This window comes from Passer montanus, unplaced genomic scaffold, assembly GCF_014805655.1.
Source record: "Passer montanus isolate IOZ18808 unplaced genomic scaffold, ASM1480565v1 scaffold72, whole genome shotgun sequence".
NCBI classification, from domain to species: Eukaryota; Metazoa; Chordata; class Aves; order Passeriformes; family Passeridae; genus Passer; species Passer montanus.
Genome location: NW_024372370.1, coordinates 987,971 through 1,012,854, shown reverse-complemented (window position 1 = coordinate 1,012,854; position 24,884 = coordinate 987,971). Strand labels below are relative to the sequence as shown.

At 37.0% G+C, this 24,884-nt stretch overlaps 1 protein-coding gene across 5 annotated transcripts in view; it reads right to left on the bottom strand.

The window, feature by feature from the left end:
- NALCN (sodium leak channel, non-selective) overlaps window positions 1-24,884 on the bottom strand; it is a 228,454-nt gene that overhangs the window by 89,920 nt on the left and 113,650 nt on the right. For all 5 annotated transcript variants that reach the window (XM_039730481.1, XM_039730485.1, XM_039730483.1 and 2 more), the window contains 4 exons: window positions 20,384-20,515; window positions 14,133-14,300; window positions 9,480-9,671; window positions 1,517-1,654 (listed from right to left, as the gene is read on the bottom strand). In XM_039730481.1, coding sequence (XP_039586415.1) covers window positions 1,517-1,654; window positions 9,480-9,671; window positions 14,133-14,300; window positions 20,384-20,515 — 630 coding nt within the window. The remainder of the gene's footprint in view (window positions 1-1,516; window positions 1,655-9,479; window positions 9,672-14,132; window positions 14,301-20,383; window positions 20,516-24,884) is intronic.

Here is a 24,884-nt window from a genome sequence, read left to right as displayed (position 1 = left end):
AATTCCCTGCAAAAGGACTGAGGATGGTGTGCAGAAAAGTGACTTCACTCCTAGCAAAATCAGTGCTTTCAGTAAACAAATAGAGAAGTCCCAGATGACTCTTTCAAAATAAGGAACATAAAACAGAATACTAAAATTACTCTTACAGCTAAATTATTTCTCAGTTAAGATGTGAATTATTAGCAGAGAGGTCACTTGACACAATTTTACTTTATGGACTTGCTTAATACTCATCTAAGAAGTAAAAATGAATTACTGATTAGAAAATATTCTTGATGAAGAAACAAAAAAACATCAATAAGATTCTCTTACCATTAACTGCTTTCAAATCTACGACCAAAACCTCACTTACTTTTTGCTTTATAGCTTCAATACCCAAGGAGTTTAAAAGATCACTCCAGCATGAAAATTTGTATTTTCTGACCCTTGTGAGCAAATACCATGTCCTATATATCTTCTGATACATACATTTGTTTGGCTTATACTTTGATGTGATTAAGCAGCTCTAAGAGCAGGAAATGCACTTTATTGCCATTTATAAATTGGTCAAGTTTTCAATCCATACGAAGGAATCCATTGCACCCACAATTGTAGTCCAACTATTCAGTCTTTAGAAGTGAAATGGGATATAGTGTAAAGTAAAAGAAGTAAATAGAAGCTGGTGGAGATTGTAGAAAGACAGTTAGTGCCTTTTGTAAGTAGACATCTGAGCAAAGAAAGGAAATGGAATGAAAAAGTGAAAATAAGACTAAGCGCATCAAAATCTGCAGTGAATGGAAAATAAAAAATGAGCAATAGTAGGAGTGATTTAAGGGTGTATAAAATGGTTATTTTCCTCATTGCGGCATTTCCTCTGTGTTGGTATTAAAATAAAGTAACAAGCCCTTATTGATACAGGGTAAAGAGAGTTTTCCTTTCCATTTTCTCTATGAAAGAATGTAATAATCACACTTGAAATATATACAGAAAATACATACATGCTTTTGTTTCATTTACATAATCCACATTTCTGTTTGCATGCAGGAACTGTAGTATTAGTTAACATAATTTATTGCTTGATACACTATATCACATATTTTCCATGCATTGATTTTGTATCAGGCAACAGGACAGTAGGGATTACTAGTTAAGGGTTTGTATAGTAAAGTTTTACACTTCTCACTTTAATTGCTGTTGCAAAGCGAATGCAATGAAAGCTGAGGAGACCAGTTCTACATGGCAAATAAAATCACTGAAATCATTAGAGCTGTGAAGGTACAAGGCAGATAACAATTATATTGTTAGTCTGGCAGTGTGACTTGGACCTAAGAACAGCACCTCACACCAGAACAAAGGCCACCACCTCGTGTCACATGGCTGAAGGGTAAATTTATTCTACCACATCTGCGAACTAAAAGCTGCCTATGCTATTTTAGGCATGAGCATCACAATTAGCTGAGAATAATAATTAATATAAGAGCTGTGAGAGTAATTCAAAATGAAATGAAGCACAAAACATTTGCGAGTGAAAACTTACCAGAGTAGCAAAAAGATGATACAGTATAAAATAAATAGCAACTACTGGTGCCCACATATGTCCTACAGCATTTAGTGTCTGATCCATGACATCCACCCATCCTTCCTGTGTGAGAATCTGAAACATTGACATGAATGCCTGCAAGAAATAAAATTGCAAACATATTAATGAATTATACTAATATGGTTTTATTGACACATTCCTAAAAATGATTTAACAGAGATACACACTTGTTTTGGTTTGCTTTTTTAAACCTTATCAAATGCATTTAACTTTTAAAGCCAAGTAGAAGGCTACTTATGAACTAAAGGAGAAACAAATAACTTGATCTTTGACAGAACTGTAATCTTCAATTGTTAATAAAGTCCTAGCTTCATTAGCCCATAAAAAGAACCTTTTGGTTTCCTTCATGGCTGAAAAAATAGGATAAATATCCTGAGCATCAGAGAGTGCTGTTTTGAATATTACACTGTATTATACTGTAATTTTTTATTATGCCTTTTCTTCTATGTTTCCTCTCTTTAAATATACCTATAATAAAGCATTATAATTAAATATAAAATAAATTATGTTATCTTAATAGTAGAAGCATTTGAGGCACTCCACATATGAGACTAACCAACACATGGGAAGGTCTCTGCACCTGCACTTGCTTCAGCCAGACTTTTCCTCTATATTTTGTAGATAGCATTTTTTGTGGAACTATTCTTGCAACATTTTCAAATTCATTGAGACCAGGTATACATGTCAAAAATAGAGGAAGTAATGGGAATGTTTCAAACTGTTTATTTATTTAGTGATAGGAAAATACAAAATCGGATAAGCCTAGAACCCACACACCTTTGAAACCCCAGCTGGAGCCTACAGCACCAACCAGAATTGAACTCAACATGAGCAATGTGTAACTGTAGGATGTACATCCTACACAGACATTGAGAAATGCACACTGCCTAGGAACCAGAAGTCTGAGTATGGTATCAAAGTGAAATACCTTGACAGTCTCAACTGTCTCAATGAGGCCAAACTACTGCACAAGTTTCTTTTGCTTTTGTCTGACATTGAGAGTATTCTCTTTCTAGACAGTAAGGATCAAAGCTGGTATCTTACTGAAGTTTATGCAAACACAACAAAAATTTTTTTTTTGTTTATAACAAAAAAAGTATTAGAAACTGAAAACAACAATGCCGCTTACAGCTAACAGGTTTCCTAGAATTCAAAATGTTAACACAGTTACCAGGATGTATTAGATCTGTGCTCAGTGTGCCCAGCAGCAGCAGATTAACGCATTAATGCGATGGCACAAAGAGAAAAGGATCCGTGTCAAACCTATCAGAAAACAGTATCCAGACAGCTCTACACTGCAACTTACCCCGAGCCAGAACCTGTGCTGGAAAAGCTGAAAACATGTAGCTATACAAACTTATATGCTTGGGAAACAATGAAATGGTTCTAATTAATTGTTAAAGCTGCTGGCAAAAATAACTGTGTGGGAGACCTCGAATTTATATTACTATTATAAACCACAGGAAAATACTTTATTTGGGCTCTTTCTCAAGTTTATAGACACAAACAAAACATTGATTTCTCTAAGGCTTTTCTTCCAATATTTCTTCTAAACCAAACTGTTAAGGTTATATCCCCACCCTTAAGGGAGTCCACTCTAGATTGTGACTTCTCACCTGCAGTAAAAGCAAATTTACCCTAGAGAAGACTGTCCATGTACATGCACACACACACTTGGTTTTGGCTCTACGTGAGATCCCGATGTCTAACAATCATTAACATTTTGTGACAAGAAGCTGGTTCAAACTATATGATATGTACAAGGAGGATATGGTGTGACTTGTATCATGAAATCAAGTGTATATCAAGGGCTATCAGCTTAAAATTTGAAAGGAGGGCCTGCAGTTATAAAACATGCTGAGATGGAATGGGGCTGGGTAAGGCAGGGACAATCTAATCCAGTGCAAATTTGTTATACAGGCACTGTATAAAAGACACTGCAACACTGCCTTTTTGGAGTGCCCAGTGTGATAGGAGAATTTCCACATCTGTACCAAAGGATTACCTTGAAAGTTCACTGGAAGCAGAAAAAAAGTGGCAGAAAATACTAAGCATTTTTTCACTGACCACAGATAAGGATCCTAGCACTAAATCTTTTTCTCCTCGGTTGCTTTAAATAATACATATTTTAAAGTAAAGAAACTGAATCATGTTGCCTCTAGGCCATATTTGGAGGAAGAACTATGAATTTTTACTCTGTTACAGGGCTCACAAACATTTGGCTGCTGAGGGTTTTATAAGTAATTTGCCTGCTGAGTCACAGAAAAAACCCCCTCATCAAAGTCCAACTTGTCTTCTTATTGCTGCTGTGTTCTGTGGCACTCTGAAGCAGACAGAAGCACAAACACCCTGCTAGGTTAAGACTAAGAAATTTGAGTGCTGTTTTTACAGTTGCTTTTCAGAATGAACTCACACTAATCAAATTTTCAGAGATGCTTAAACCTACAAGTCCAAATTACGAGAAGTGAAGCTGAGATGAACATGGAGCAGACCAAGGCATCCAAATGAGAAATCACACATGTCCAGAGAGAAGTTAAACATAAGACTTTAATTTCTACACCAGAAACATCCTGACCAAATGTAAAGTCCCAGGCTTTCTTTTGAGCATCCAGATCCCTCAGAGGACAAAGGCTACCATGAGCTAGAAGGAGAAGAGAAAAATGCTGGCAACTACTATTCTGTAAATTCTTTAGGGTGGTTAAAGTCTTTAGTATGTCATGTATTTGGAGAGGCCAAGAACGAGAGCTGAAATTTGCACAGTGCCCTCTGCTTTAAATTTCTGCAAGTAATCTTGGCCTTAACCAGCACAATGCCAACCTGCAGCCACATCCTCCCTTCAAATGAGTGCCCCCTCCCAGCTGCATGCGCAGAATCTACACTGCGTAAAATTACAAACTCTTAGTTCTAACTCTTCTCCTTATTAAAAAAACATTTGGTCCCCATGTAAGACTGCAGAGAAAGAAACATTTGGGATCTTTATTTAGGAAAGGCCTTTGGTAGCCAGCTGAGCATGCATGAAACAGGCAGAAAATTCAGCCTCCGTTAGATCTGCCAGGGATGTTTTAGGGTGAAGAAGACAAGGACTCCATCAGTGCTCAGCACTGCTTCTCATGTCTCAAGTTCCTCTTGTGATGGGGAGCTGAAGCTAAACCAGGCAGCTGTCACTGCCTGCACTCAGAGCCAGTGGCTATCGTACCTGATCGGTGTGGCACTCCTCGCTGAAGCATAAGGTGGGCACTACATTAAATAATACACCCCACTGCCGGCTTTAAAAACACCTGAGGGACTGGACAACTGAACTAGTGCAGTATCCTTTCTTCTGAATCACACTTAATTACCATAGCCTACTGCTTAAAAAAAAATATATATTCTACTTAATTCTTCAAGTTATAAAAATACCTTCAGTACTATGTTGTAGACTCATCATTAATACAATTAATAATAGATGAATGTGGAGAAGATATTAATTTAATATAAAAAATCTAATCTTCAATCCAAAGCATTTGTCAGTAAAGCATATAGTTTTATAAAATGGCCTTTCAATATAAAATATGCATTTGAACATGACATTAAATTCCAGTATAATTCAAAATATTAGCTTTAAGTAAATAAGGCAGTTCACAATGAATATGTGCTTTGCACCAAGCAATCTTCTTTGGAGCAAGTTATTTTTAGCTGAAAGGTGTACCTCCCCCTGTTTATTTTAAAATTAATTTGAAATGCAACTAGCTGACAGAATCAACATCTGTGAAGACGAGACTTAGAAATTTATGCAAATGGTGATTTTCTGAATTAATTTGTGTTATAGAAAAGACTGTCAATTTCTTTCAGTATTTATGCCTTATTACTTAATGAGCTGTTTTGATGATGGAAGTCAAACTACCTTTTTATTTATAGTGTAAGATTGGCAAAGGTTTGGTAGAATATATGAGCCAAAGTGCCATTTCTGACATCTTGTCCAACTGTTACAAGGGTGGTGCCACACAAATTACTACTTACAGTTATAATGTACTTGTCTTGTAACTCGTGCTTGTCCACAAAATTTTATGGACCAAATTCCACTGGCCTAATTCATAGAAGCAGTTCTACAATCATAGGGATTGCTTCTGCAAATTAAGTTAATGGGATTTAGTACATTACTGTAACATCCTTCTACCAGCAGAAACTTATGTTTTCCTCCTGACACAGTCACGAGGGCTCAGTAACATCCTGAAAGAAGAGTAGCCATCCTCTAAAAATGTGGCAGTGATACTGAGATTTTAACTGCATCAGAGAAGTAAGACTGTAGTGTTCATCTTTTTTAATGGGTGTTGCTTAGGTTGAACTAATATCTCACATAAGAAACTCTTCCTAGGTCAAGGCTAGGAGCAAACACTTGGTTTTGTGAAAACTGGGGAAATTTTGTGATCAGTTGGGCCTGGCTCTCATCTTGTGTTGACCCATTTAAAAGAAGGGCAGCTTCCCAACTTGGTAAATTCAGACAGAGCAGTCAGCACACAGCATAGGAGCAAACACTTGGTTTTGTGAAAACTGGGGAATTTTTGTGATCAGTTGGGCCTGGCTCTCATCTTGTGTTGACCCATTTAAAAGAAGGGCAGCTTCCCAACTTGGTAAGTTCAGACCAGTTCAGAGCAGTCAGCACACAGCTGCAAACTTCAAAAGAAAGCAGGGCGTGGAAGTCAGAGACACTAACAATGTGTTTTGTTCTCCATACAGTGAATTTTCTTAGCAGCCACCTTACACCTATGCCTTCTTAGGGGGCCCAGCCACCCTTGTCCTTCCTCATGGTTCAATATGTGCAGCCCAAGAAGACGTTCAAACATAAGAGATAGCAGATGGTTAAAAAACAGTAAAGCAAACATCTATATTTTTGCACTTAGAATTAGAGAGAAAGCCAGTCCATTTGGCAAGTTGTAATGGCCAAAAGAAGGGTGAAATTAGTAGCTATGGCAACAGTGAGCTTGTGCCTATTGATTTTCATCAGGAAACCATGTGAAAACATGCAATTTAGAGGCATTAGCAAAAGGAGGAGGTCTATTTGTTCCAAAACCCATACTGTGCCTTCTTATAAAGCATTTAGTTTCAAAATGATTTTAGGTTTTGTCTGTTTCAATGTAGAAAGCACTTTAATGTAGAAACTCAAAATTTAGCCTTTAGTGTCGCCATTTTTGTTATCATGCTTGTCCTCCCTGTATTTCTGACTGCAAAAATCCCACAGCAACAATCCTGGCTATTTAAGGCTTGCTCTTCTTTGAGGGTAAGCTCCTAATACTTTATCTTATCAAATTCTGGTATTGCAGACTCAATATCATCTGATATGTTATGTAGCATGTCTTCAGTCATGTTTTGAAAATAAGAATTGTCTTATTGCAAAATGATTCAGTGATCTTTCTTCAGGGAAGAAAATTTGAGAACTCCCAGACTTTGCTAGGAAGACACACTCCTTCAGCGAGATGCCAGCATTTCACACCATCAATCACAATTTTGAGTACGAAATTTTCACTGGCTTTTAACCTAATACAGAATGCTTCACTATAAAACTACAAAAAGAAACCACATACTGTAAATTTTACACTTCTGAAACAAATATAACAAGGTGAATATGAATACATTAAAAAAATAATGAGGGACTCATGCTTCTGGCTATCATATGAAAAAATACTGAAAACATTTCAATTCAGTATTGCAGTTAACAACAATAGAAGTAACACTTCTATTGTTGTTAACAGCTCTTCTCTTTTTTCCAGTACTTGAGTCATAAAATAGAAGACCAGTAAAGACGTGTCTTGTAGGAACACTGTATAATTTGTTGGCAAAAATATTTTCTCACTCTTAAAACATATACCTGTTCAAATTTACATATTTACATATATCTGTTAAAATTCAATATGCTAGAAGCCCTTATTGAAGCTTAAATGACAGCAGATTAAAATGCTTAAAATAATCCAAAACTTTACTAATGTATTGATATAAATCGGCCATTTTTCATTGCAAGTGGATGTTTCTCAGGTATTGATATCAATTTATCCAGTTAAAATGTGAAGGTGATTGCAATCTTGTCTTATTTTGATCATACTACAATTATTCTTTCAGGACTTTCACTGACATTTTGCATAAATAATAAATAATTCCAAAACAAAATTCCATGGTGATTTGAAACCTGCAGTTTTTTTCAGAAGCTGTACATGGGGATTGAGAATAGAATATGGTGGTAATATCACCTGATTTAGAGACCTGACTAAATTAGGAAAGCTTAAGTTTTATTTCATTTTTTTTCTTCAGCATTTAATGAATGATACTGAATATCTAATTCTAGTGGCTGCTTTTCTAAGCATGTTTTCCAAAATAGAAGGCATGGTGTTACATTATTCCCTGTGGGTAGGCATTTTTTGTTCCACATTGGATGGCCAGCTTCCCGTAGATCGAGTTCAGCTTGATAATTACAAATTGTTGTTTAGCCATTTTGTTCGCTAAATACATGACCCTTGAGGCTGCCTTATTCATTGTTATTTAATTGTTCCAACCAATGCACTTTCACTAAAATAGATACATTGGATAACCAAACTGGAATGACAGAAACAAATAAATTGTCACTGGAATCAATCCATGTACACTCAGTCTAATCCACTATTAAAGAAATTGCACTATTTTCATGCAGAACAGTGTGCTTCAACAAATACATTAGCTCCAATTTCCACTGATTTTCAATGTTCTGTTCTGAATTAACGTAATGCCCATAAATATCCATTATTTATACCCAAAAGGCAAACACTTACTTTGTCAATGCAGACAGGTTTTATAACCCTGTGTAAAACAAGCATTCCTGTACAAATCAAGAACAACCACTTTCATAATAGGAAGATATAAATCATGTGTATATGTTTTCTATAAATTCTTGGGCTATATTCATGCCTGTGGACATCAATTCTCTTCCTGTAACATGACAGAGTACTGTTAAGCTGTATGCTGTGCTGTGTCACCATCACAGTGCATGGGAAAATTTCTCTGTGTTCCCTTGGCAGCAGAAATAGAATACCTACCACAAGGAAAGATGGTTTTCACTACAGAAGGACTACAGGAAGACTATTACTTGTAGAAAATACATTTTAAAATTAATACATATGGAGATAAACTGCTTCATGTTTCTAAGAAGGAAAGGAAGACTGCTTATGTAATAGCAAGTATAGTAGAACCTGTCCTGATTTGGACTGGCATAGAACTAATTTTCTTCCTAGTAGCTGGCATAGTGCTATATTCTGGATTTAAGATGAGAATGATGTTGATAATACCCTGATGTTTTAGTTGGTGCTGAACCGTGCTTGCACAGTGCCAGGGCCTTTCCTGCCTCTCACCCCACCAGTGAACAAGCAGAGGGTGCACAAGAGGTTGTGAGGGGAAACAACCAGGACGGGTGACCCCAAATGACCAAAGGGATATCCCATCCCATATGGCATCATGGTCACCATATGAACTAGGGAAAAGCTGGTTATGGGCTGCAGACTCGAAGCTGCTGAGCATCAGCCAACATATAGTGAGCAATGGCATTGTGAGCCACGGATTTTGTATATTCTAATTCTTTTATCATTCTTGTCTCCCCTTCTGTTTCTGTCCTACTAAAATTTCTTTATCTCAGCCCAAAAATTTTACTTTTTTTCCCCCCGATTCTCTCCTCTATCACACTGCAGGGGGAGGATTGAACAAGTGGCTGTGTAATGTTTAGCTCCACTGGTCAGGTTAAACCCCAACAGAATCACAGAATCATCATAGGATGGAAGGACCTTTAAGATCACTTAGTCCAATCACTTACCAAACACTGCCAAGTCTGCCATCAATGGTAAGAAAATATCCATGATAAGAAAATAGTGACATGCAATGAGCAATCAGTGCTTTTTATACTTGCCCTTGGAAAGGTTGTAAATCTATCCAGTTCTTCTACAAAGCAAAACATCTGTAAACTGATTGCTGACATTACGATTAAAAGGCTGGCAGTAAATACTACCAAACTTCCAAGTTTTTTTCCTGGTCCAAAGATCTTATACACAAAATCCTCCAAGGCAGGAGAAATCTTTATAAGCCGAACTACTCTAAGAACCTGCAAAGGAAGAGAAAAATGCAAGTGTATCAATTATTTGATTATCACATTAATCAAAAACTTTCAAAATATCAGACATTCATGGCCAAAAAGGGACCTGTGCCTTGTAGACTAATAAATATCAAGTTGCCACCACTTGTAATAGATGATAAGTTGTGTGTTAAAACCACAAAACCAGGAACATAAGCAGCATTGAGGCATACAGGCATGGGATGATAGTAGCGGCATGGGAGGACCCAAGGTCTCCAAGGCTGTAGTCAATTCACCAATCATGAAGAGTCATTACACAAATGCAATTGGGTGAAGCTGGTTTTGGGGTAACAACAGGAACAAAGATATAGACAAAACACAGGACAGATGTTAAATATGAATGTAATGTGGAATTAGAAACCACATGAGGTTTATAGTGTGTTATCAAACATAAGAATGCCTCCAGGCAGGAGTCAAAGTGCATCAGTCTAGATTTAAGCAACTGAGAATCTACAGAAGCACTAGGTAAATGGCTCCAGTTTGATTATCATCACTGTTAAAATTTCATTCTTATACTAAATGGACAGGTTCTTGAACAGTCTTTGACGAAAGCTCTGGTTTGAGCAGTAGGCTCAATGAAATGGCTTTGAAAGGCCACTTCTAAATTAGATTTCTCTGATTTTATGATGTTTGCTATACCAGGTTACATATACCAGGTTACATACAAAGAACTGCTAAATCTTCTCCCCCAGATTATCTCTCCCTTTCAGTGACTTGAAGCAAAATTGTTTGGCATTATGTATCACATAACCTAGTAAAATTTGGTAATTAACATATTTTACTATTTCATATTATATATAACATGGGAAATTTTAGGTTGTGTTTCTCAATATCAGAGAAACACACTATCTCACAACAGCATTGTTAGCCGCTGACATATCTGACACTTCTCAGTATTGGCAGCAAAACTTTGATCTTGTGTGGAACTCCTGACCCATTCACTGCTGAGTCTACTTTGAAAGAGCTGCTGACAGCTCTAATTTTCCTGTTTCTGCCATTGATGTTGACACAGTGACATGAACATCAGTATCAACAAGAGGCAGTAGGAGCAACAGTAGTTGCTGAAGAGAGTGGACAGCAGGATATGGGGCAACTGAGATTCTGCAGTTCTTAGGAAGAAAAAGGCTCTCTATTTCAAGGTATCACCTGGATTTCCACAAGAATCATATTGAAACTGAAAGGCAGGAATTACAGTGCAATTATTGTCTGACCTTATGTACAAATCAAATACAATTACTATGCTGTTTTTGGAAAGAAAATGACAGAAGTTGTTAATACAATGAGCTCACTGTAGCCCTGTAGCTTGCTAATAGTGTATACCTTTGGATTTCACATGTAGCTCACCTCCCTACCCATTTGTATGGTATGCAGAATATGCCTGTCATCTAGATTTAACTACCAAAGGGCGGGTGGGAGAGAGAGAGAGTCAACTTGAGAGAGCAACTTATTCCAAACATACCAGAGCCCTTACGTGAGATGGGATAAGCAGTCACCGTCCTCAGTGGCAAACAAGAGTCCTAGATTCAGAGGTTGCACTAGACAGCTTAACTTTCACAACATTAGCACAAGGTGAGATAAAGTTCTTTCTTTCATATTGGTATCATGACTACATTGCATATAACCTGAGTACATGAAACGGCCTACCAAGGCAGATAGTGAGATGAGTGAGATTTCCAAGTACTATTAAAATGTAAACATGGTGCCTTACAAGATTTACTCATGGTGTAAATGTTAGCTCTGTTCCCATCAATACTAGTTTCAACACAGACCCCAGGGGGGAGAAGATTTCATACTAGTTGGTATTCCAAGTGGTGTTTTAGATAAATTCAATTATCTGCCTTACTTTTTTCCCCTTTCTTTGGGGAACTTTAATTGACCTTTAAGCCATACACTAATCTTATTGATACTATTTGGTTTCTTCATTTATTTTCATTAGGTAACAAATTGAATCTAGCAGAAGTACATTTAATGAATTTATGCATTTTGTGTAATTGGATTGCAAATTGCATTATATTTAGGAGCTGTAGAAGATGCACTATTTGGATTAAATATAAAAATATATTAAAAACAAATCAAAATTAATAATACAAAAAAGGAACCACAGCTTTCACAAATAATGGCTGTATCTCCTGCAAGGGATAACAGCTATTCAGAAAATGACTCAGCAGTATTTTCCCCAAAACAAATACAATACCATCTTGTCAGTCCAGTATAGGTTAAATTCTGTTTAAATATCTCCCTTTTATGCTGGTTCATTACAGATCTCTGCAAAAATATGCAAAATCTGTAATTTCTCCACTAATTTTATGACCTACAAATATGGCTAGATAACAGTCCTTTGCTGTAGTCTTTCACAGAGGGCTTTGCAAACCATCTTGAATGAATGCACAGTGAATGCAAGGAAGACAGGTGGGAGGGTGGACAGTAGCCAATGTAGTAGAGACTGAGTGATGTGTTGGCAAAAGGTAATGATATAGACCAATGAATAATGCAAACTGAAATGCATGCAAGGAGAACTAGACAACCCAAACAATAATTCTTGCTTGCTATCCTGGAATGTGTCAGGAAAGACTTCTGTTTTCAGTAATCTGTTTTGCTGGCTGACAAGGAACACATTTAAACTGTCATCACGAATACCTAAATGTCTGGAAATCTGCCTAACATTAAGACATACTCATGTGAAAAAGGCATTTTGACCTTGGTTGATTTGAAAATGTGTTATCTAGATTGCCCAGAACTTAACTGTGGAGGAATATGGTGTGTACCTTACATGCTGACTTCAAAGGTATGCTGCAATCTTCCAATCATTCGCCTCCTAGGGGACTTGAATTGCAAAATACAACCCAAATATTTCAGTGTAGCAGGTGTTTCTGTTTGTAAAAAGTATGTCTCTCATATATTTTGGAAAAAAAAAAATCACATCTTGAAATTTTCTGTCATAGAAGCTAGCTCTGTGCAATTAAAAACAAAAACACCACCACCACTGCTCCACTAAATTAATTTAATCCATTAAAAAGAAAAGACTTATCTTATTACCAGCATCTGCCTACATTTTAATCATACTTTCAATCCCATGAGTTAGTGATGATGTCATCCATTCAGTCCAACATTCACAATTTATGCTGAAAATTCTTACAAAGAAACGACCAGACATAAGTGGACTATGTCCTAATTAAAACGAACTAATTACTAACTAATTTTCTGACTGCTTTAACTGAGAGCTCCCAGCTATGCCTCCTGTGCTTTTGACACAAGAGTGCAATTGCATACTCCTGACACATCCTTCCTTGCACCTTAGATGCATCATGCTGCATGGAATAACAACATTCTACATATTTGGACAGCAAAATCAAAGCTATAATGACTTTAAAGTCTTCAAATTATGTCTGGTGAAAACAAAATAGATTTTTTTCATCCTGAAAGCTTTCTTGAGGAGGTTTGCAGAACCATTTATAAAAAATACAGGATGACATTTGCAGAAATCTGAAAAGGCCATTATGTTTCAACCCACACTTGGGGAGACTGCTTCCCCCATGCTGTATTCATCTTTATAATATGTGTCACTTTAACATTTATTGACAGAACACTGTCTGATGATTTATTATTTTCCCCTATTGAGTCTTACTTATTCACCATGCCAACACATTGCTGAATAATGTGCAGATATGAATCCTTTAATATATATATTCTTAAAAAAAGCCTTTCTTTAGCACTGTGGAACATAATACATAATGAATCCCAGTGCTTTCTCCCAAAACTGGATCAACCCTAAGCACTTGAAGGAGGATGAATGGGGAATTGGTTGGGCTGGCTGACAAGAAGAATCAGTCAGAATGATAAGTCAGAATTAATCAGTCTTTTCTCATCTCTCTTTCCTGCTCTTCCCCCAAGTGAATATGCAAGAAGGGCCTCAATAGACACACTGCCTCTAGATAAGGAATGGCTGGAGAGCTAAAAAACCCAAGACTAGGATGATTCTGGAGAAATTTTCTCAGAAGACCCACAGTAATTTGGCTTAGCATGTGACTGCCACAGAGATGAAAATTTGGAGAAACAACAGCAAGTGAATTGAGGTCTCAGGGAAAGCAGTCAGGAAAGTAGGGGTGGACACTGTGGGAAGGTGATGTTGTAAACAGCTGTGTAAAAGGTCAAGTGAAGAACAATGGAGAAAAAAACCAGAACTTACTGAACAGTGCAGCTCAGATAAGAAATGGGAGTTACCGATAACAGAAAGGACTTCTCAGCAAAGTTAGAAAGAATGCTTTTTCTGTAAATCCACCCAATGGACATAGATAAAACCAGAGATTTTTTATTTTAAAGTTATTATCAAAATGAGTTAATACTGTGAGAAAATTGAAATTTGTGTGAAATGTAGATGGGTAACATTTTAATTTGGTATATAGGGTAAAAAGTAGAAGTAGCTGATCATACCTGAAAATATGTAAATTGAGAGTGATAGAGATCTGGATAAATATGGAGAGTGGTTCCAATTACAAGCAGCAACTCAAACTTGTGAAGAGACGAGCTGATGTATCCTGTGAAACCCAAACACCAGATCTTCAGAAGGGCTTCTAAATCAAACAGAACTGTAAAAGCAACCTAGATGGATATATAAAATAAGAAAGATGCATTCAAAACACTGAATTAAATTAGAAGTTTCTCTGTCATGATGTCTATCAGGGCTTCGTATGGCAAAAATAAAGATCTTCATAATATTTAATAAAACAAACCATGTTCTAAACAGAATAAGCAATAATAGATTTCACTTCATAACATTTTCTAGACTCAACACAGACAGGTAGATTTCATGATTGGAAAGCATGAAGTAATAAATCCATCCAGATGATCTTTCACTTTAAATATACTTATAAAAAAATATAATGACATGACTTTTTCAATATATGAAACAACGCATACGAGATTTCTGAAGAATTTCAAGAGAGCTAAGAAAGGCACCAAAGTTTGAAAATTGCTACTTCAGTTTTCTAAAACATCCATAGTAATACAACAACCAAAACAGGTAGAAAAGAGGTAATGGTTTTTAAGCACCTAAAACAAATTTTAAAAGGAGAGGAAATTAAAATTCAGAGTAATTCAAAAGTCCGGAATTAGTTCAGAGGTAATGGTTTTTAAGCACCTAAAACAAATTTTAAAAGGAGAGGAAATTAAAATTCAGTCCAGAATTAGTTAATTGTCATAATGTTGTTAAAGAACTTGGACATGGTGGGAAGTTACAGGGAAAGAAATCTACTTGCAGGGAATGAGTTTGGGATTCTTCCAGAGGTCTTTCTTGAAATATTTGCATAGTAAAATACATAATGTTCAGTTTGGACAAAAGCATAGGTGTACATCAATGTCAAAAGCATTCAAGATTTATTTTCTCTTACTTCTCTCATTATCAAAAGTCCTTCTGGCTAGGCACGTTTCCTCACGTGCCTTCTTATTTTACCACTGTATATACTGTCAGATGCTCTCTTCCACACTTTCCAACAGCCAGGATATGCAATGGAAATGGTTTACTTTGACTGAGAAATGTTCCTCTCTGACCCTTTACACACATTGAGGTTTAAAAGAGACCCTAAAATAACACTAGGTCATATATAATTGTCACTAATACTTTCAAAGTGCAGTACAAATAAAGAAAATATAGCTTAAATCTCCTTTGAGGACAAGCATTACAAGCCTGTTAAGGTGGACAAACTAACAGACTGCGGGACATGAAGTCTACTGAATTTGGCAGGGGATAAAAAAGTTAGAGACTAAGATTTTAATCCTAACCTTGACAACGAAAATCTCTGGGATGCTGCCTTAAAAATTTAAACTATGCAGTCCATGAAAAATGTATTTATCAAAATGAAAGAGGGAGGTTGTGAGATAGCTAAATAAAATTTTACGTATTTTATGTGTACAGGACTGTCACCAGCAGGAGTGAAAATGAGATGAAAATTAAACACTGAAATTTATGCCAGACATTGTAGGGACACATTTATGCCTTTATCCTCAAATGGATCTGGCCAGTTTTACAGCCCGTATTCTGGGATCTCAAAGAGCTCTAGGAGAACAATGAGCCAGGTTTGAAGAGACTACTCCTTTACATGAAAATCTCTAAGACACAAGAAAAATGTCCTAGTAAAAAAATCTTAAAAGTAAAGCTCACTTTTAATGACACAACATCTGAGTCCTAAAAGAAGAAGGCCATTGAATTAGGCAAAATGGAACAGTGGTTAGAAAGCAGCTGAGATTCAGCTCAGAGCAGGTGGAATAACAATGCCATTTAAATACACACATACACACTTCAGAGCACATAGGCTTCCTATTAGAACAAGACTAACAAATATGATGTTAAGTGTATTTTAATTTATTCTAAAAATGTGTGGGAGGGATCATTTGCATTTCACATACTTGTCAAATGAATTCAAACCACTGGCACTTAAAAATGTATCAAATGGTTTGCATAACATCTGATTACATTTATACACCTGTCTTCCTGCTGACAGAGCTTGTATTTTTTTCCTTCCTTATAATTAATTACAGGAGAAGATTCAGAATATCTGACTAGAACTTTTTGTTAGGTGTGAAATTCAATACAATTTTATAGTTTTGTGGGGGTTTTTTTAAAGCTGGAATAATTCCTTTCATTGCTGTAGAGAGAAGGCAAAAGCAAACTCAGAAGTCAGAGCAGAAAAAGCAGGTGTAACACATAAGCAGTTGCCAAGCAGTCACCCTCCACTATGCTGCCAATTCTTTGGGGAGGCCAAGAGGAGCTAACAGGAAGGGGCCATTTACCTGATAGTCATGTCCCTTTTGGTCACCTGGAAGCTTTATGGTATTAATCCCACCTTCATTAACATTACCTTTTGCTAGTAGCCACTCAACACTTTTTTTTGGCAGAGCTCACTATCAGTGAGCATTGAACCATGACAGACTCACTTACTGCATCTCACTTGAAAGGTTATCAAGCTGCCAGGAAAGATAAGAATTCTTTCAAGGAGGATCAGTGGGATTAAGGGCACAGACCTCTAGCACTGCCCTCACTACCAGATTTGACACAGCATTCAATCCTTCCTTCATTCAGGACAGGGCAAAGGCTACCCAAAGGCAGCAGTGCAAGGGGACAGGTTATAAAAGGAATCTAGGAGAAACTATAAAGGAGCACCTGGTTTTGAACTCTGGTATTCAGACACTATTTGTAGAAAACATACACAACTCAAGTAAAACAGCTGGTATGTATCATGTTATAATGAAAGACCCATATAAAAACCAACATCCATCACTATTCTGTCTAGGTATTGAGCACTCAAAGTCAGCATCCTAATTAAAAATTACCAAAGTGTGTTTGAAACTACTCTTTCCAGGATACTGCACTGCAGGTTTGAGTCATCCTGTTAAAATTCTGGTTTTGCTTAATCTGCAGGACTGATGCATACAAGTTGAAATGCCTCTCAGAACCCTTTATTTGCTACTGGGTGTACAAAATTATACAAACAATGGGATCTGAGTATAGATCCCTATTTTATCTTCTTCTTTAGCCTTTGCCTTCTTGAGTTTGTCCTTCCTTTCTAACAATGAAAACAGGTTTTTTTTATTGGTATGGGGTATCTCAATAAATTCGTTTAGGTTTTCCCACTGAGTTTTAGTGGATGTATTTCTACAATTCTAGGCCACTACAACATGTGATACACAGGATGGACCAAGTGAGATATTTTATTAAACATGTCTTCTCCTAAAGCCAGAAGCTTCCAAGATAACTTCTGGAAAACGTATCAGAAAGCCAGATATGCTTGCTGTAGTCTATCTGGCCATTTCCTTTAGCAAAGTGAATTCCCACTGCTGTTGGCTGCTTATGTCAGCTCCCTCTGAAGGGAAAGCTTTCTGTGGCATACTCTAATGGAAAAGACAGAGCAATAGCAGTGCATCCTGCTCCAACTAGTCTTCTTCACAAAGAAAACAAACACTGTGGAATAATCTGCTTTGTTTGAGTATTCAGCTTCTTCAACGCTCTTAAAAATATTTGTTTTGCACACCCTTTGTGCCACAAAGAGCAAGTTTCACAACAACCAAATAGGAAATGACACCAGCTTATTGATTTTTCTCCTTATGAGGATTTTTTTATTCTTCTGCTCTTCTGATACTTTGCTCCTCCTTCTATAACATACTAGGGTTTTGTCAATTTGATTTTTATAGTGCCTTTAGTAAAAGCATCACAGGATAAAAAAAAAAGAAAAACAAAACAAGGAAATCCAATAAATGGACAAAAGAAATGCTTTACAAATAAAAAATCCCAACTTTTTTTTTTATCCCAGTATACCTCATATACTTGGAAATGTAAAAAGGCAAACAAATTATTTTTCTGACAACCTCTCCACTAAGAAATCAATTATCTAAGCTATTCAGAAAGAGAAAAATATATTTTTAAAGAAAACTGGACGTTGCTTATAGGAAAGAATTTTAATACACAAGTCTACATTATAGACTCACCTTGAATAAACCGTAGCAAGTATTTCTACTGGAAAAAAAACCCTGCAAACTTTATACTTGAAATAAATGTTGAAGAGATTGTTTCTAGCACTGATTAATAAAAGCATAATTATACTATATATTCAGAGCCAAAATAGAAATAGGACATGCAATGTTCCCTATTTTGAATATAAATAGAATTAATGTTATTTTGTTAAGGATCCAGGCTCTACTTGCTGTACCCTGGGCACAAAGCAAAAATGCCTGCTGTGAAGAGTTCATGGCCTCAGGCTTTAATGCTGACTTAATTATTTGTTTCCAGCCAAGGATATTGTACTGGATTTGCCTGTGTCAGAGTTAATTTTCCCCATCATAGTTTGTATGGTGCTATTTTGGATTTGTGCCCAACACAGTGTTGGTAACACAGGGATGTTTCAGCTGTTGCTGAGCAGTGCTCGCATGAAGTCAAGGCTTTTTCTGCCTCTCACCCCACCAGCGATCAGGCTGGGGGTGCACAAGGAGTGGAAAGGGGAAACAGCCAGGACAGATGATCCCAACTGAACACAAGGATATCCTATGTCACAGGGCATTGTGCCCTGCATATATGGCTAGAGAAAGCAGAAGAAAGGAGGGAAATATTTAAAGTGATGCTGTTTGTCTTCCCAAGTTACTGTTACGGCTGATGGAGTCTGGCTTTCCTGCCCATGGGAAGTGGTGAATGAATCCCTTGCTTTGCTAGTATGTATGACTTTTGCTTTACCTATTAAACTGTTTTTTATCTCAACCCATGAGTTGTCTCACTTTCACTATGACCATTCTCTGTCCCATCCCACTGAGGCAGAGTGAACAAGAGAATGCATGAGGCTGAGATGATGGCTGGGGTTAAACCATGATGGAGATTAAAATGAGTTTCCCTGTCCTCAATTCTACTCTAAGGTCTGTGGAGCATTTTATAACAACCCAGCATTTGCTGGTTTTATTCCAATGTCTTTTCAGGATAATAATTTTCGTGTACATGTTGGTTTTCAAATAGTCTTTGAGATAAAATAAAGACAATACATTTCACAATTATTCTTGTAATTGTTGTCCATGCCAACATTGACTCAATATGCACACAAAATACAACAATCCCCAGCATCATGAGAGACAATGAAGAATGATGCAGCACTGCTGTCTTTGTAACTTGCACTTTTTTAAAGGTTTGAACACTGGTGCTGTTTCTAACAGGTTTTTTTTGCTCTCATTTCTGTCCCAGAACCGGTGAACTCTCAGCTTCATATAATTTTAAGAGATCAGATACAAATTCTACAACTAAGATAAAAAAATGTGTATCAATTCAATCTTCCTTAAAAAAGGAGAGTCATAAAGCATTGTACTGTTATGGACTAAAGGGCTTTAAGTTGGGCATGTAAGTCTGAATACCAAACATACTTAGATGTAGAAAACCACACAACAACCAAATGCAGAAAAACAACCAGGAATATTCTGCTATCATTCACTCTAGCTTAAGAATGACCCCTCTGGCTCCAAAGACTGTGTAACTATTGAAGCCAGGGAAAGTGCAGTAAGTGCAAAGGAGAAATATGCCCAATCCAGGCAAGGTTCTAGGATCTCTAGTGCATGCTGTACAGTAAGATCCTTGACCAGCTAATGACTCAAGCAGGCTCCCTGTCAGAATGTCACTTGTACTTCCACCTAACCAGCTGAGAAGAACAGACTCCACCTTTGTAAAATTCATGACTGCATAAATGGGTTTTTTTTGTGGTGTGCTCTTGCAATTACTGAAGCCAGACTATTTGTAACACTATTTTGTTTATGCTTAAGGGCCTTCTGGCAGCTAAGTATATATATCAAATAAATATTATTTAGGAAAAAGTTCTGTGTTATATTTTTTGCATATAATGCTTTGTCATCTTTTTAAAGTTAAATTCTTCTGAATGTTACACTCCTGCTAGAAAAAGATAGCAACTCAGCAGCCATGCATTGCCTGCAGATGTTACACTTAAGCCTCAGCTCACTACCACTAACATTTTGTTTGAGGAAATTGCCTTTCAAAAGGTTGTAAGATAGGGCTGTCAGCCATTGTCAGACAGAGGAAAGCGAGCAAAGTATTCTTGGAATGCTTGAGGGAATAAAAAATTACACACTAAAATGTTCTTGACAATCACATTTTTTACTTTAGCTTATCTTGAAAATTACCCAGATAGTCATTTTACCATACTCACCTCAGCAAGGTAAAATTCATCATATTGTCTCTTGAAATTTTCTCCTTTATAGTAGTTGCTAGCAGCAACAATCACATCAACAGCAACCATGCTTAGTATGAACATATGAAACACAGATGACCTCATCATTTTCTACAAAAGAAAAAGTAAATTTTATCATCAAAAGGAGTCAAACCATGTGCATTTTAAAGTTCTATTACATTGTCAAAACATAATCGGCTACAATAATATGTTATTCTAAAGCTTTTTATAAGGTTTTCATGGATTATGCTTTAAAATATGTTTTAACATATTGCTTCAACTGGTTTACATGTGCAGGTTTTGAGATTTTTTGGTACTTTTTAGTTTTTATTTGCCAAATTACTTCTTACTGAAGGTTTATTTAATATGATGTCCATTACTTTATTATGTTCTAAAGCATAAAGAGAACATCTATCTAGTCTTTTGGCCTTGTTTACTAGTCCTTCATTATGATTTATTCACGCAAATTTCGATGACTTATTGCTCAGGAAAAAGTTACATCACTTCTATCTTGTGCACTGCTTTTCCTCAAGAAACATGTTTTATGGTATTCACCTGATGTCAAACTATTGCCTAAATGAATGAAACATATCTACATATAGTAGATATACACATCTGGGCCTATGAGCTATGAAGTACTCACAGATAATTCACATATCTGTGTACTTAATGCTTTACGTCACTGCTGCTGCAGCCACACAGGAGAGAAGAGAGAAAGAGAGGCACAGAGCAGTGTTCAGGAGTTTACATCTGTGAGATGCCAAAACATAACTGATAAGATACATAAGATGTATGCAGAAGTTCAAAGCAGTAACTTCTAAGCACCCATCACAAAGACCATGGACTTATGATTTACCCTAAAAGGTTAATTACTTCCCTCACTGGGTCAGCCACAGTAGAAGCTAAAGTCAAACACGGAACATACTGTTATTAAACATACTCTTCTGTTCAAAACAGAACATACTGTTATTTTACATTAAAAAATCTTTGAATGAGTGGCCACTAATATTGATATTGTTTTAAACATTTCCACAAGTAATACAGTACAGGTCTTTAATATGAGTAAGTTATGTACCATTATGGTTCCTTGTGTTTGTGTTTAAGTTGTACTTACAGTGGAAAAGGCCATTTTTATTTGTACCTGAGTTAATATGTAGATGTGCCTAACAACATTTCAGGAAAAACAGAACTAAATATTTAGAAGAACTCTGCGTCCTTTCATCTTTTCCCTAAAAAGGTACCGGTTTATGTACACATAATCACATAATTATTTATGTTGGAAGGGACTTCTTGAGATGATGTAGTCTGGTGCTGCCTGCTTAAGCAGAGTTAGCTAGAGCAGGTATCCCAGAACTTTGTTCAGTCAGAGTTTGAGTATCTTGCAGGATGAAGGCTCCACAACCCATCTGTGCAATCTGTTCCACTGTTTGACCATCTTCACAGTGGAAGAGTCTTTTGTTTTGTTCAGATGTTCACCATGGCTCCAGACTTTCTCACAAAACTCAGGGGCTTGAGATTCCTGAAGGTCAGTCTTACCTATAAGGATGAGTGAAAAAGGCCTCAACCATTTCCATGCCACTGCCTTGCCTTGCAAGGTCTCCTAATCCTTTCAACATTTTTGTAGTCTTCCTTTTGTGTCTCTTATGTGTAGAAGCCCTTCTTGTTGCCTTCCATGTCATGGCAGATTCAATCCTATAGCTCCACTCTCAGACAGGGTATTTGTACTCCTCTCGGGCCACTTGGCCCTGATTCCATCTCTTGTATACTTCCTTTTCAATTCCAAATTTTGTCCAGAGCTACAGGTTGTTATGTGGACCTCCTGTCATGTTTGTTTGATTTCCTGCATTTTTTAACTTGAAGGAGGAAGATCCTTGAAAATCAACCAGTTCTTCTGGAACCTCTAATCTCTATGACTGTGTGTGTACTATGGGATTCTTCCAAGCAGACACCTGAACATGAAAAAGTCTGAACACCAGGGCTGTGGTCCTATCTTTTGGCTTTATTCCTTCTTTGAGGGTTTCTGAATTCCACATTCTCATGGTCATTGCAATGAAGACTGCTCCTGAATCTCACAACCTGATCAATTCCTCCTTCCTGCCTACTATGAGGAGCCTCCAGAACACCTGATCTCATCAGCACATGTTTTAGGAAGTTACCACCCCTTCAATGCAGAAACCTGGACTGTTTTCTGCTGTCTAGCAAAGTAGTTACACTGCCCCAGGAGAACTGAGGCTTGTGAATGTGAAACTCATAGAATCATGGAATGGTTTATGTTGAAAGAAATCTCAAAGACCGTCTACTTAAGAAGTAGTCAAAATTTAAGAAACACACATTTTATACTCGTAAGATATATTAACACGTTAGAAAATTCATATATATAGTTGTAAAATACCGTCTCAGTCTTTAATGAGCTGAGACTGTTATATTCATGGAGAATTGTCAGCATTAACATTATATGTGGAACCCTGCCTGAAGCTCAGTCCTAACCAAGCTACTCTTTATATAGGATTGTTGTTTGTTTCTTTTTTGAAGAAACTAGAACATAATATAGGATGTATGGGAGGCTGCAAGGACTAGTACTTGTTCAGCTTTTAGCAAAGCCTTGTGCCTGCCTACTGAAGAATTCATCCCCTCTTGAATTCCACTGGAGTTTAAGATAGCTTGTTTAAATTGAAGCTGAATGGAGACTAAGCACATATTTACAAGAATACAAGCTGATAGAATTGCCTCTTGTCTCTAATATATCTGGATTTTTTTGTGTGAATTACAGAAAGCATTGCAGACAGAAGACAGCTCAAACCCTTCTTTTGCAAGCTGGCTTCCTTTTGACCCTAGTGACATAAAATGGTTGTATATTCTATTCTAGAAAGGGAGGTTCAGGAGAGAAGCCTTACATTTAGAAATTTACAGAACAAGCAGTGGTTAATAATACCTAAAACACAGGTAAGTCATCAAAATAGTGGCTAAATAAGGTCTCACTTTTATTTCTAATCCACAAGGCAAGCTATAAGAATACAATAATTAGAGGTAGGGCTGCTGGCATCAATCATGCATTTTTTCAGTGGTATGAATCAAAACAGGTGTCATTCTATCCTTTACATTTCCATTTCACACAAATTCTAACCAGATAGTTAGTCTCTCTGCATATTTTACACTGTATTTTTAATGGTGTCAAAATTTCCATCATAATAATGAAGTACTCTGTCTCAATTGTGAAAGTACTTGCTAAAAGAAACTAGTAAGTGAGGTTGCAAAAGCCACTTTCATCTCCTTTCACAGGGAAGCAAAATGGTAATACAGGAAAAATAAAAATGCATAAACTGCTTTGATATACATGTACATATACACACACTTTGTCGTCTAGTCTGTACCTTTGGACACTGCGGTAATTTCAGAATGCAACTCCTCAATTTAGTTGCTGCCACCGATATGCTCCAAACCACACTGCCACTTGCCCACTCCCCCTGTCCCCCTCCTCTGCTGGTGGCTGGAGAGAAGAATTGAAGGCACAAAAGGGCTAAGAACAATTTACTGGAAATGGCAGAGATAAGGAAATGAACAGTTACCACAACAACATTAATAACAAGCGTACAAGAGAGAGGTGAATGCACCACAGGCAGAATGTTCAGAACCAGTGTTACCCAAGCAGTCCCTCTGCCACTCTCTCCAGAAGGAAATACTACTTCTTGTTGCAAGAGAGTCCTTTTCCCCTGACCCCAGCAATGACATGAGGTGGTATAGAATAACCTCCAGGTTCTAGCCATGCCCTGTTCTGGCCACTGCAAAGACTAATCTTGTCCTGCACAGAATCAGAACAGACAGTCATAAAAAGGTTTTGCAGTGGCATATTTAATCCTGGAAAATAAATAGCAATAGCAGAAATAATATCCTAATCATGGCTTGGTTCATAGAATCACAGAATGCTTAAAGTTGGAAAAGAATTTTAAGACCATCAAGTCTAACTTAGTACCACCACCATGTTTACCATTAAACCATGTCCCCAAGTGACATAGCCCCATGTTTTTTAAAAAATTCCAGGGATGGTGACTCCACCCCTTCCCTGAGCAGTCTATTCCAATGTTTGACAGCCCATTCCATGAAGAAATTTCTTCTAATAGCTAATGTAAACCTCCCATGGTGCAACTTGAAGCCATTTCCTTTCATCCTGTCACTTGTAACATGGGGCTGTGAAGAGGGAAGAAGAGACTGACCCCCACCTTACTAAAATCTCCTTACATATAGTTACAGAGAGGAATAAGGTCCTCCCTGAGCCTCCTGTTGTCCAGCTCCCTCAGCTACTCGTCGTAAGACTTGTGCTCCAGCCCATTCACTAGGGTCATTGCCTTTCTCTGGACTCTCTGCAGCACCTTTTATTTTTCAGTAAGGTTCAATAATGATTGTTATCAAGGTCACCTCCCAATTAAACTGAAAGGAAACTATTTAGCTAATAGAAAGTATTACACTGCCATAACATGATTCA